The 13,411-nt window shown below is 37.9% G+C and overlaps 1 protein-coding gene across 3 annotated transcripts; it reads right to left on the bottom strand.

Annotated features, from left to right (window-relative positions):
- Positions 1 to 2,522: 2,522 nt before the first annotated feature.
- On the bottom strand, positions 2,523 to 12,083 carry DCAF1 (DDB1-CUL4 associated factor 1). 3 transcript variants are annotated; one of them, XM_022874465.2, is made up of 14 exons: positions 11,620 to 12,083; positions 11,059 to 11,137; positions 10,742 to 10,858; positions 10,471 to 10,649; positions 9,476 to 10,343; positions 9,260 to 9,357; positions 8,721 to 9,144; positions 7,929 to 8,531; positions 7,640 to 7,822; positions 6,886 to 7,437; positions 6,555 to 6,665; positions 5,677 to 5,795; positions 3,941 to 5,558; positions 2,523 to 3,513 (listed from the first exon to the last, which is right to left on the bottom strand). In XM_022874465.2, exons 1-14 carry the CDS (start codon positions 11,883 to 11,885, stop codon positions 2,821 to 2,823), a joined length of 5,910 nt encoding a protein of 1,969 aa, XP_022730200.1. In that variant the 5' UTR covers positions 11,886 to 12,083; the 3' UTR covers positions 2,523 to 2,820. The 3 variants fall into 3 exon arrangements, with proteins under 3 accessions (XP_022730200.1, XP_089618756.1, XP_089618757.1); XM_089762630.1 differs by lacking the exon at positions 10,742 to 10,858; XM_089762631.1 differs by lacking the exons at positions 10,742 to 10,858; positions 11,059 to 11,137 and having other exon boundaries at positions 11,620 to 11,755.
- Between the last annotated feature and the right edge of the window lie 1,328 nt (positions 12,084 to 13,411).

A 13,411-nucleotide genomic window follows, 5' to 3' on the forward strand; every position in this document is an offset into this window, starting at 1 on the left:
GCCACACAAAAACCTGACAAGTTGCAATCGTACCCGCTGACTCACTTACCATTAGTTTAGGCTACACAAGCAAATCTAGGATTAAAATTTATAGAAGAAAGATACTATACAGTAATGAATGAATGAAGTACTATTATATATATTGAAGCAAATAAAAGACTCAGTTCAAATGAGGGTATTTGGGTTAAAGGGGCTTGATTATGATCATGTAAATAAGGAACTATGTGAAAAACGGGAGTTAAGTACAGAAAGGTTCGAATTGTAAACGCTGGTTTTGCATGTAATATTGTAGCAGTATTTTGCTGCTTCTGGATAATAAATATACTAATCCAAAAAAATGTTACAATTCATACAAAGCATGGATTTTTTTCCCAGGAGTGATTCCTTGAACCTGTTATGAATTATGATGAGCCTGGTAGTGGTAGTTAATATTCTTATCGATTTGCTATGTTCTTAATTGAGCAAGATCCATATCACTAATTTCTAACCGTTATTTAACTTATTTTTTCTAATTTCTTATCATTAATTTCTAGCCATAATTTCACTTGTATTCCCCCACAAATACTAACCAGCCACCCAACATTTCCCTGCCATCCTAGATCAGTTATTTATATCAAGCAGCCTTAAAACGAAAGGCAGCAGCTTGAAAGCTGCAGTAATTCTTTCAGAATGCTATTCTCTATCTCCCACATGTTTCGGTTATTATTCTGTTAGAATTAAAATTCATAAAGAGTCCACCCAACCATTTATCTTTTTCTGAGTTGGGCAGACCATGTCTTGAGGTTGAACTGCAACCACATGTGACATGACTAAGATTACAACTGTCCACTTTAAATGTTCAATTAAAACCTTATCGTCAAATAGGTCCACATGGATCAATCTTTCCGACTTTAAATTGTTTGATAATCAATTTAGTTTAGTACCCAGAAACTATAAACAAAAGCTTAGGCTAAACCTGAATGCAAAAATACCTCTACTATAGCCTCCTGATATATATCAATATCCATGGACTTCTTGAGAATCATACATGCTTGATGTCAACCAGAAAAAGAGAAAAAGCTCAGCAAGAACTAATTAAGGACATAGACAGAACAAGTTCAATGTGATTACATTTGAAACAAATACAGTTCTTGACTCCATATCTCCCTCAGAAATGTTCAGTGAACCTGCAAATGAATAACTTATCATGCACGAAGGCTAGTATTGGGACAATAAAAAACTCAATAATTATCCGCGGAGGAACAACTCAACTGTTAAAACTTGGGACTTTAAATGTGGGGGTCTGAAGTTTGAATTTTCGGAGTGGGAGTGTAGGAAGGAAAAGTGCTGCTCAATTTGTGTAAGCCAAACCAAGTGGTTTTCCACGTGTACAGAAAAAAAAAAAACACTTAAACCTCCCAGCACCAACAAGTTCAAAGAGAGATGATAAGGACAATAATTAATTTCAATCAAAGAGGGTATAATATGTTTGGATTAAGAGGAAAAATTATCATCGTATAGATGGGTATTGGAGTTTTCGGTCCACAAGTGAGTTCCAAGAAACAAAGACAAGATTCCTCAACATTATGCAACAGCAGAATGATATTTAATTAATTAAAACCAGGGCCTGGAAGGGAGAGAGTACCAAGAAACAAATTCAGCAGTCTTTATCACTAAGAAATTCGTCAAGGTCATCTCTAGCCTGATTCTGATGCTTTCCATTGCACACAAGAACCGTAATGTACTCCAATAAATATAATAATAATCACATATTCCTGTTCATGAATAAGAACAAAAAGAAGAATATAAAAATTTATTCAAATTTCAAAGGCGTGTGAAGATAATGTATCATATCTACACGTATATGTACTGACGGAAACCGTGTAGAAAGTAGAAACTAATCTGAAGAAATAGATGATGAAGTTGATCGTACAGCGAGGACGTTGTCGTAATAATCGGCAAGTAAGCGAAGTAGCAGCTTGGAAATGGAAGATTTGAGCATGGACGCCAGTGGCCGATTTCCTATGGATTCTGAACGATTGGGGCTTCGCCGCAGTCACAGTTACACTTACCATTGCCCTTTTCTTCTCACCATCACCCATCTTTTCTCTTCTTCTGCTTGCCTCTGTTGTCAACAGTCTACTCTATTCTCGCATCAAAATCTAAATAGAGTTATAAACTAAAACTGACGACGAACTGAACAACTTGAAAAGCCAAAGGGAGGGGAAGGGATGCCACTATTCAGGATAATTGCTACTCGTGTTGTCAGCAAGTACGCAGGCAGCTTTTCATTTCTTAAACCCTTTCTTTAACGAAAAGAACCATGACTTTTCACCCTTCACTCTATTCGGCAAAATGAACTCGATCGATAGTGTTAGCGTTTGGGGACAACCTACTAAAGTAAAAAGTAGCAAACCTCAGAAAAGAAACATCCCCTGCGGCTGAGGGTTGATGTTGGTTCTGGTTTTGCCCCCATTTCGCTTTCTAACTGCTGATGCATAGTAGACTTGTTATTCTTTCACATGATCATCACATTACACAGATTCTGTGGAGCCCTGAAAACAAGAATCCCTACTTTTTCCAATGTCTACCTTGCATACATTGTTCTTACCATGAACAAAACAATTAAAAAGAAATGGTTATTCTCCATTGTCTACCTTGCAGAGAACCGACGCACCCTTTCTCCCGCCCTCTTAGGGTTAATAGTAACAAAAAGTAACAAAATTGGCAAAAGAAAAAAAAAACAATAAATACCATCAAACAATAATTACAAACATTTTGATTTTCGACTATTTCTAAATGAAGCATTGTGACCAACAATTTTGCCTATCATATATCAAATTAGAAACCAAATCCATTCCCCACAAAATCCTCTTCATCACCACTGCTAAGAGATTCGACCAACTGGCTGTCATCATCCTCACCCTCAGTCACAATCTCCAATATCCCACCTCCATCGGCGTCTACATCATCCATGACAAAATCTCCGTCATCGTCATCAAGCTCACTCACGCTGTCATCATCCTCATTGCTCATATCATAGGCATCACTCTCACCATCCCCATTGAGATCTGGCCCAAGTATTGGGTCTACATCAGCATCATCATCATCGTCGTCATCATCATCGTCGTCATCATCATCTGCATCATCAGGATCGGAATCATCATCAGTTGGCTTTCGCCGACCAATTTCATAAACTCTGGCTGACGAAAACATATCTTCTTGGTCATCCATGGTAACCAACCCAACAAAGGAATCAGTTGGTTCAGTTGCAAAGTCGAGAACACATCGATCCACTGGAATAGTGGCAATATCAGAGTAGTTGATTGCATCTAATGTGCGGAAAGCAGCAAAAAGGGGGTGCTTGACACGACGGGTGTGGACTGCTGACATCACATCTTCAAGATTTCTCCTCAAGATCGCATAAATTACATCCCCACGTGCATTGAAGGTTATTGTCATTTGATCTAAAGAAGGAACACTTCGGAGTAGCCTGAACTTCCGCAGATCCCAAACCTCGGAATTTATAATAACCTATTGAAAGGTAAATTATTAACCAAAGATTGAAAGTAAATTTAAGATAGAAAAAAAAAACACAGCAAATATATTTAAGAGAAGCTTCAATTAACAGACCATGCACACTAAAACTACATTTTGAATTGCAAAACAACTAAAAAAAATGCACTCATCTAAAACTTGAATGACAAGCACTAACAAAATGCCTACAAAATTTCTGAACGTCTGAAGTTTCAATGGACTGGTTTCCATTTGTACTATCCTCCACATACATACAGATCACCCTAGTGAACCACCAAAATGAAAAACATAGTACAAGAAAAAAATGAATGATGTCTGACCGAAAAGCTTTATTACAAAGAGTTTAAAGAGATAGCAGCTGATAAAACACACCAGAGAAAAGAATACCAAAAGGATAAACTATCATAGAGACAGGGTTATATACCTCATTCCCAGCAGGATGAAAACCACCACCACCATAATCTGTAAACTGATCAAAGCGATGAACAGGACCAGGAACCCGTCGATCCCATAAAACACCATTCCAAAGCAGCATAGTGTCAGATGGACTAAAATGTATAAGGGAATATACATGACCACGACCTGTAGAATTAGCTGAGGTATCAGAAAGCTTCAACTCCAACTGGTAAGTCTGGATGTCGTAAAGGAGAATTTCTCGCTGGGTGGAATCTGCAGATAGGGCAGCAATAATGCTCCCAGAATTGCTGAACCTAGCAGCCTTGCAGCCTTCAAATGAATGCATAGCCCCACCTGAGACAGAGGAGGCATCCCACAACCGCACATCCTGAGAGCTTGATGAGAGAACCATTTGGGTCTCACCAGAAAAGTATGACTGAACAAGTGTCACAGGAAGCTGGTGGCCTGTGCAGCTGTCAAGCACATTGTTGCTGTTAGAATCAAAAATTTTTAGCTCCCCAACGTGGCTACCAACTGCAATATGGGAGGAGTCCCCCAGAAAAGAAACACATGTCAACAAAGTGCCGGCATCGTCCCTGCAAGTTCTCCATGGCTTGAATCTACTATAAACAAACTGACGATCCCTACGATTTCCATGGACTCCACCATAAACACTCCTGAACTCACGAGTACCAAGCCGGGAAGTGATATTTGACGGTGCATCGAGGCTTCGTTTTGGCTCAGGACAAACATGTGGGTGTAAAAGAGAGAGTGGTGGAAGAGTTGTTATTGGAGCAGGGCACTGACGATGCTGGTGCTTTAGATACTGAACAACAATAGTGTCAAGACTTAAACGTTCTGAGTTGCAAGGTTGGGGATCATTTAGAAGCCCAACTTGGGAGGAAGGTGTCATCTGTCCCACATGAGAGCTACCACACAGGTTGTCATCTGACAAATCGATTAAGCTGCTTGATGTTGCTCTAACATGTTGATCCCTTAAAGTAGAAGTTGGCATGAATGCAGCAGCATCTCCAAGCAGACAGTTTCTACGAGTAGTATTGGGTGTAAGACAAACTGGAGACCGCGGTCCATGATCACCAGTGTTGAACCGCTTCCCAGACAGTGCCAAACCAGTATCCTTTAACTCAGATAACTTTCTTTTCATTGGCAACACAAGAGGCGTCTTACATTGTGATTCTGAATCAATGTTACTTTTCAGCATAGATTCCGAGGGAGTTTCTGAAACACTTGCTGGTAAAGGGCATGGTTTTGAACTAGTGAATACTTTCCTGACAGATGGTGGTTGGCAATCTTGGGAATGAAAGGGGTTTCTTGGTTGCAACCCGAAAGTTGGCGAGAAAACATGCGGTTTCTTCTTTAAAGATAGTGTTGAATCACAATTCAAATTAATATCCTCATCACGGGCAGCAATCTTTGATCTGCCGGAGAGAAATCCACCAGCAATACGACCTGAGGGCCACTGGAGTTGTCCTGAAGGAGTATCTTGTGTGGAGGCTTGGAGTGCAAGAGATGAAGGGGCAGCCAAGGACGGCAAAGGTGTCAACTGAGCTTCTTTCAGAAGTGAAGCCGCAGTTTCAGCCAGACCAGAAGCCTGCAGATGTTCATGTATGAGAAGCAAAAGCTCCCTGCAGTTTCATGAGCATGTGCGTACAACAGAACAGACAGAATAAGATTCATGAAGCAATGGAACACTGAAAAGTAGAATTAGATGATGAATCCATGAAATGTTGCTGGAAAATTTACCTGGAATGGTAAGTAATAGGAGTGGCAGCAGCTATAGCAGCTCTCTCTATGCGCCTTAATGTGGGTGTAGCAGCATCTGTAGCTGCCAATGTACTTGCACGCCCAGAATTTGTTACAATCTGACAAATTAGATAAATCCTGAGAATCAATCTCCTAAAAATTTAAGTAAAAGCAAAATATATTCACCAAAAAATCATTTTCATTTATTGGAACACTAGGCTTGAGCTAAGCATGCATGAGAGAGAAAATAAAAATATACATAATATAACAATCAATAATAATGAATTCAGTCCAGCAAAATTAATATCAACTAAATAAAAGAAATATAAATACTCAACAAGTATCATAGAACAGAAGATACTACAACTTAATGGAAACAACCGAATGATCCAAAGCAAGTTATTCTGAAACCTGTTCTAACATGTAGCACATGATGCTCAATTCTGCCATTGATGAAATAAATTAGGTTTAAACAATCACTTGATATTTTGTCCCTAAACCATATAATCTTTCATTTTGGTAAAAGATAGGTCAACTTTCAAGTGCTTCTGATTGATGGTTCTTTACCAATCACTTCTTGATTGAATATTTCAGGGCTCATCACGTGGCAAATAACATACATCAAAAAAAGAAGGCATCAAGTTTATGGTTAATTATAAAGAAGCTTTAATCTCCCATTGAAGATACCAAGTTGTAAAAGAGCAACTCTGTACCCACAACTGTTTGCAAAAATCAGGCCAGAAAATGATAAGCTCAGCTTTTAATGTATGCTATTCAAATCACTTTATACAACAGGCATAAAATAGCGGTAGAAAAGAATAGCCTTTTGCACAAAAAGAAGAATGCAACCAGTATTAATAGCAGGTAAAGATTCTTACAGCAATTAGCTCAATCGCCACCTGGGCAAGTTCAGATTGCCACCTGCCTTGCTCAGTTCCAGGTGTCTGGCCACCTGAATCTCGAAGCAGTTCTGATAGTTTCTTGCCAACCTAGAAAAATTATGAGTTGAAACAAGTAACATTAACCAATGAGTAGATCACCATATCAAATAGATTGTAAAAATACTCGTCTTTTTCCAGGTAAGCAATGAGAGAGCAAGTGAAGCAGCGAACTTTTGAATACAAAGAAATAAGACAAATGCTAAAAAGTACCAAGTAAAACTACAAAGAAGATATTATCAAATAGAATGTGGCAATAATCCATGTTTACCTGAAGCTTGGTCAATATATGTGCAATTGTTTCATCTCTAGCTAAACCAAGCAAGACCCGGCAGGCAAGGGCACGAAGACAATCCAATGCAGCAGGAGGTGAATATATTCGGGGTTGGAGGAGATGCAGTAGAACCTTTATTCCATTATTGGCACGAACAACCTCTCTTGCTTGACGATATCCTTGTTCTAATTGCGCAGCAAGGCCAGCACAACCTGCTCCCGCACCTAAAGATATTCTACGATCTCCAACCAACCTAGATGAAGAAGCGGAAACAGGTGTTTGTGCGGTACTGCTGGTGGACTGGGTGGCTGCTCCAGTGCCCCTATCTACCAAACTTGACTCTCCCCGCTCCCTCATCTCACTCTGGTTAGGCAGGTAAACAGCTCGATCCAAAATATTGCGTTCTGCATTTCTAGTTTCCACGGCAGGACCATTTGTGGTTTGGCCAGAAGCAAACTGCTGACCTTGAGTTAGTAAGGATGGTTTATTACTGATTGAAGGTGGAGGACAAACTAGGTTAATTAACACATTAAGAGCTGGCTGTATAATCTGCAAGTACACAATAAAAGGAGGTGAAGCTTAGTGGCTAAACCAGTAAACATACAAGTAACAAATCTGCTTTTAGCAACCAAAAATAACAATAGCACCTTCAAAGCCATAAACGCGACATCACCAAAATGGCCCATGAAAGTATTAGGGTTATTTGCTAGAACAATAATAACAATATTGCAATAACATAGCCAATGCCCACCTCAGGGTCCACAGGACTACTAGCACTATTTGCTGCATCCAAAAATATCGCTATGCCAGAGCGATTATTGCTCAATGTAGCATTTACAATCATCTTACGGCTGACAGGTACCAATGTAACAATGTGCAGAACACCTAATGCATACTGTAGCAAGTCATGCAGGTAACGCTCAACAGGAGGGGCCTACAAAGATTACAAAAGGAATAAATCACCAAATGATAGAGGCAGAAAATGATAAACCAAGGGGGAGGGATGGGGGGGGATGATGTAGAAGTTTGACGCAGGAGACCTGACACAATTCTAACATAGTAGTATGTCCGTTACAACTTAAGAACTTCTCAACAGCAGGCCACCGAGTTCTCACAAATGCAGGACCCAGCTTTCGATCCTTCTGCAACTGCAGAAACACAGCATCCATAGCCTCATTGCTAATGTCAAGAGGCTTGTATGCTGCCCTGGTGCTTGGCATACTCCGTGCCCCACTTCTGTTACTTTTATTTGGGCGTATGGAATCCACAAGCAAAAGAAGATGAGCTCTGAAGTATTGCCGCAAAGCAACACATGCATGATAAGCTATCTGCTTTTCTGAGGAAGTCAGTACGTCTGACGGCGATCTATCATTTCGAAATGACATTGTTCCAGACAAGCCTAACGCACCAGAATTTGCCCCAGATCTAACTAAGGCAGCATCATTTAAAAGGCCCAGTAGTTTCTGTAAGCCATCTTGAACATCAAAAGCATCAAGCACTGCTCTGAAGACAAATGCAGCAGCAAAAAACAATGCTGCATTTTTCCTAGCTTGGTCCTGTGGGCATTCAAGAAGTTGGATAGCTAACTCAACCACCTGGCGGACAACATCAGAAGGAAGTGCACAGACGCGTTCCATTATTCCCTAGAAGAACACAAAAAATGAAAATTTTAGTGGTCTGTTACGTTGTAGTGAATAAGGCTCAAATGGTATATTTTCTAATAGTACTCTCAAATCAGGAGAAACAACCTCCATAAAAATTCACGGTAACTCCTAAAATTTAAGAAATCTAGTACATCATAAATTGCAACATTTAAGCTTTACATGCATTACCTGAAGAGAACCTATAGTAACTAAGCAAGAAGAAAGACCAAAATAATTTTGAGCAACTCTTGGAACACCAAGCAGTTTTTGCATGCCACCACGATCAACAAATAATGCAGCAAACTTCCGATGGGCAGCTAAAGCGCAAATTAGCTTCATCACATCAGGCAAAAGTGAAGTAGCCTTTGATGCCTCTTCATCCTTGGAACATCGTTGCAACAGGGCAAGACATACATCTACACCCTTTTCATGCAGTACAGGCCCAAGGACTTCAACATATTCACCTAAAGTCTCAAGGCACTGAATGCAGTATCTTTCTCTCAACTGAGCAAGCAGCTCAACACTGGGAATAAAGTGCTCTTCAACATCCTGGTTTACTTCTGTTTCCACAGCAGTTTTATTTATTGGATCAGCACTTGTACTAGTGGAGTCCCTGTGAACAACAAATGAGGTGTATTAACAGTTGCACGAGGCAATGAAAACCCAAATACAACAACTGAATTGCGGGTATTATGACTCTGTAAATTCTGTCAAAAAGAAGTACCTACCTTGAAACTTCAGTGACAATAGCAGCATCAACAACGGTAGATGCTGCTTTGGAAGCAGCCAATAATGCATCTTCTTCATTGTTAGTAGTTTTGAACTCCTGAGGATAGAAGAAAGAAGAAATAACTGATAATAAATCTCATTCAAAAGAATTTGGTCGCGGGGGAGGGGAGGAAGGAAAACTGAAAAAGAACAGAATCATGAGAAAAGCATTGTACCTCTAAAGCGGCACACTTGACAACTTCAGCAGCAGCTTCACCAGCTGCTTTGATGGCTTCATCAGGTGCATTGGCTGCCCTAGCTTCAGCTTCAGCAGCTCTAACTGCCTTTTTTACCAGATCAGAGAAGTCTTTACTCCCAACTCTGCATCCTTGAAAGCATTCATCATTATCCTCTCTTTCCACTACAAGATTATCAGCATTTGTCTTTCCAATACACTTCTTTGCCTCCAACACCTTTCTTGCATCTAAATATTTAGACAAACTTCTGTCTCTCATACTACGCGCCAGCCCAAAAGGGCTACCGGATCCTGGAGAGTTTAGTGATTGTTCATTCTCCATAATCCCTTCAGTGGTCCTTCCCTTAGCTCTAGACCTTGACCCACGGTTTATCCTGCGCCTTGAGGAGTCATCTCTCCCATTTTCATCAACTTCTCCACATCTCATTTTTCCATCACGGATATCTCGAATATGCCATCTTTCCTCACTATCTGCATCCACAACATGCATGTCAACACCCTCAGCCACCCCATCAGGTAATTGTCTGTCAGCAACCCAACACTCCTCTCCACTTGATGGCTGACCAGTGCTTTGATCTTGATCCCGCTCAGCACAAGGGTCATCTAAAGATTTCTCATCTATTATTCTGGAATCATCTATATGAGTTGTCTCTAGAACTTGCCGAACCCTCCCTCGACCTTCATCTCTACTTCTGAAAGAAGCAGCGCTAGATAAACTCTTACTTTCAGATAAATTGCAGGCATCATTTTGACCTGCGGTAATCTCCCCAAGGACACGCACACGAAGATAACGCATAAGCTTAGCAGACAATCCAGAAGTCAACACATCTTCCACTACTTGACCACCACTGCAACATTCAATAATGCTAAGAATGATCAGAAGGAGGAGAAAACAAGAATAATGAAAGAATGGAAACACCGGGCAGATAAGAACAGAACAAAGAGAGCAACATAAACATCAAGTTAGGAGTAGACCCTGCCAAACACACGGCAAGAAGGCCGGTGGAATAGGTTTTTAAAATATCAGCATCTGAGGCTTCCTTTCTAGCCAATTCATGCTTGCAGTTGTGATCTTCGATAAAAAATCTGGCAGTCTCATTCATCACCCAAGCTTTGATGTTCTCCAAAACTGGTTCTTCAAAAACATGAGGATACTGCAACCCATTTACAGCTCATGAAGTCAGAAAATATCCCATAAAGTTGAGAGAAATTAAATACATTCAACCAAAAAAAAAAAAATTCTCACAATCCAAGTAAGAGAACAGCTTAGAAGAAGTCTAGCAGCAGCTGCCTGGACAGAGGTTGAATATCTACTCTCAGAAAGAAACTTTGATGTTATCAAATCAAAAAATTCATCATTCTCCTGAGAGCAAAAGGAAATGCTCCAAGTAAGAACCTTGTCAAATAAGCAATAATGTTCTCAAAAATCATATCATATCTAGCCTAAATAACAACAACATAAAATGGATAGTGAAAAGCTGCATGAAATGAAAAAAAAAAATAATAATAACATTATTATGAAACAAGGAAAACAGAAAGGATCAATAAAGAAAAGTTAATTACCCTGACTAAGTTCCCCAACCGTCCAACATTATGAGAGGCACGACCATTGCTGGAAGAAGGACCATGCTCTTCAAGGTATCTAAAATTAAACATATAGAGAATTCAAAACATTTGTACAATATGCAAAATAGATAAAGAAATGAAAAGAAATACTAGTATATAATATGAAAGAGTGAAAAGCAATAGGATATTGCTGCTTCTCCGTACATTTTACATATCAACCTCTCAAAAAGCTTAAAATATCTATTGTGTGCAGTTTGTTATTGTTCATTAAAAAAACACAGTTTAGCACTGAAATTTTTGAGGTAGCACAGTTATAGCCGAACATTTCTTCCCCCTCTAAACTATGTTCAATTAAACTTTGTAATTTAGCATTGGACGAAAGGATAGGCATATGAACTATCAAGTACCGGGAATACGTATGAATAGAAGTATCCTAGTATTAAATTACACTGTGCGAGTAGTTCCGTAGCTTGGCTGTTTGATAGAAATTAAATTTAAAAGTAAAACCTATTTAAAAAATATTATATATATATAGAGAGAGAGAGAGAGAAGACGTACAGAGACTCCTGAGTTTCGAGAAGGCAAGCGAGAGCATGGAGCACGGTAGGGTTAGGGTTATCAGGAGAAGAAGTGATCTTTTCCATGAGAGACTGCGCCTTTGCCATCAATTCCTCGTCTTCTTTCTTCCCTTCTTCTTCCTCGTCTTCTTCTTCCTCTTCCTGTTGCTGCTCCTCTCTTTCCTCCGGCGGTTGCTCTTCCCTTTGATTCTGGTTTTCATTGTGATTGGGATTGGGAGCTTGGAGTTGGTTGGACATATCCTCCATGTCTAAGCTATTTGGTATTTTCGAATTTTATTTACAGTTGAAAAAAAAATAAAAAGACAATATACGCTACTAATGAATTACTATAATGATGAAGAAGAATAAACAAGAGGTCCAATCAAGACAAACAAATTAAAGGTAATCCTTCCGAGGGGGTAAGGAGTAACAAGAAGGCTTCTCTTTCTCAACGCAATGGAATACAAAAAAAAAAATTCTTGGCCATCGCTTGCTACCGCGTTTATAAGCAAGGGAGAGAGAAAGGGCAAAGGGGATCCGAAGCTTCCTGATTATACCCGACACCCAACCCAATTCTTCTCCGCTCCGTCTCTCTTTTTCTTTTCTTTTTTTTTTTTAATTTAATCCTTTTAGTAATTTTTTACAGTAGCTAATTAGATCACGGCACTTTTTTTCACATTACAACTTAGCAATTGATTTTTTTTTTTTTTTTTATAAATAAACTAGCTTTGATTCCGCAAGCACGGGACATCAAAGTATATAAATTTGTTATATACATAATTAATAAATTAAAATTAAAATTAAAAAACTTTAAAATAGTAATAAATAATATTTCGACCTATGTAGTGAAATTATTGCTTAAGTAAAAGAATTTATGATAGATATTATTCAATCTTAATTTCAAAAATAAAATTCGTCAAACATAAATATTACAAACCCCATGTTTTAAGTAAATAACCATAAATTTACTAAAAATATAAAATACATGCCTTCTATTAGTATTTCATTGACAATTGTTTAAACAAAGACTATAGTTAAATACACATTGCCATGTCGATAAAGTATTAATATACATATCAACACAATGGCAAGTATAAACATATTCATAAATATATAGAATATATTATTTTATAATAAAATCGTAATATAATTTAAATACATTACTTTATATATATTTTTTGGAAATACGCTAGTTTGTAGGTGATTATGAACTTTTACATTTTATATTTTGATGTAGTTTTCTAAATAAGATATTAGTTAAAAAATCAAAGAATGGCAATTTCATCTAATATTATTTTTTATATTTGAATGAGCTAATGTGCTTGTTAATATAATTAAATATTTTTTTTAGGAAATATATATTAGATTGTGTATTTAACTATATATGAATATTTTGATAATTACCAATGCTTATCATTCATTTTTAGGAATTAGTGATTCAAACATATGAATTTTTATTGTAATGTATCAATTTAAAATTTTGTGTAAACATAATATAATATTGTATATTTATTTAATTGATTTCTATAATTAAAAAAAGGTGACAATATTTTTTAAATAAAAATATGTCTCATTTGGGTTTAAAATAAATAGTCTAATTTAGTATGGATCAAAAACTTAGGAGAAAGATGATTCTTTCACGATCCTAAAGAGTTGAATTAAAACCATAAGTTAATGGTGGGAATTTGATTCTAAGAACACATATACTTCAACGTTTAAAATAAAGATCACATCACATGCACTTGTTTTGAAATTATTTAGGGTTCTAACTAGATACTAAGCATTAAAATGAA

Source organism: Durio zibethinus, chromosome 6 (genome assembly GCF_047325235.1).
Source record: "Durio zibethinus cultivar Kanyao isolate XHJ-2024 chromosome 6, ASM4732523v1, whole genome shotgun sequence".
Classification (NCBI taxonomy): Eukaryota; Viridiplantae; Streptophyta; class Magnoliopsida; order Malvales; family Malvaceae; genus Durio; species Durio zibethinus.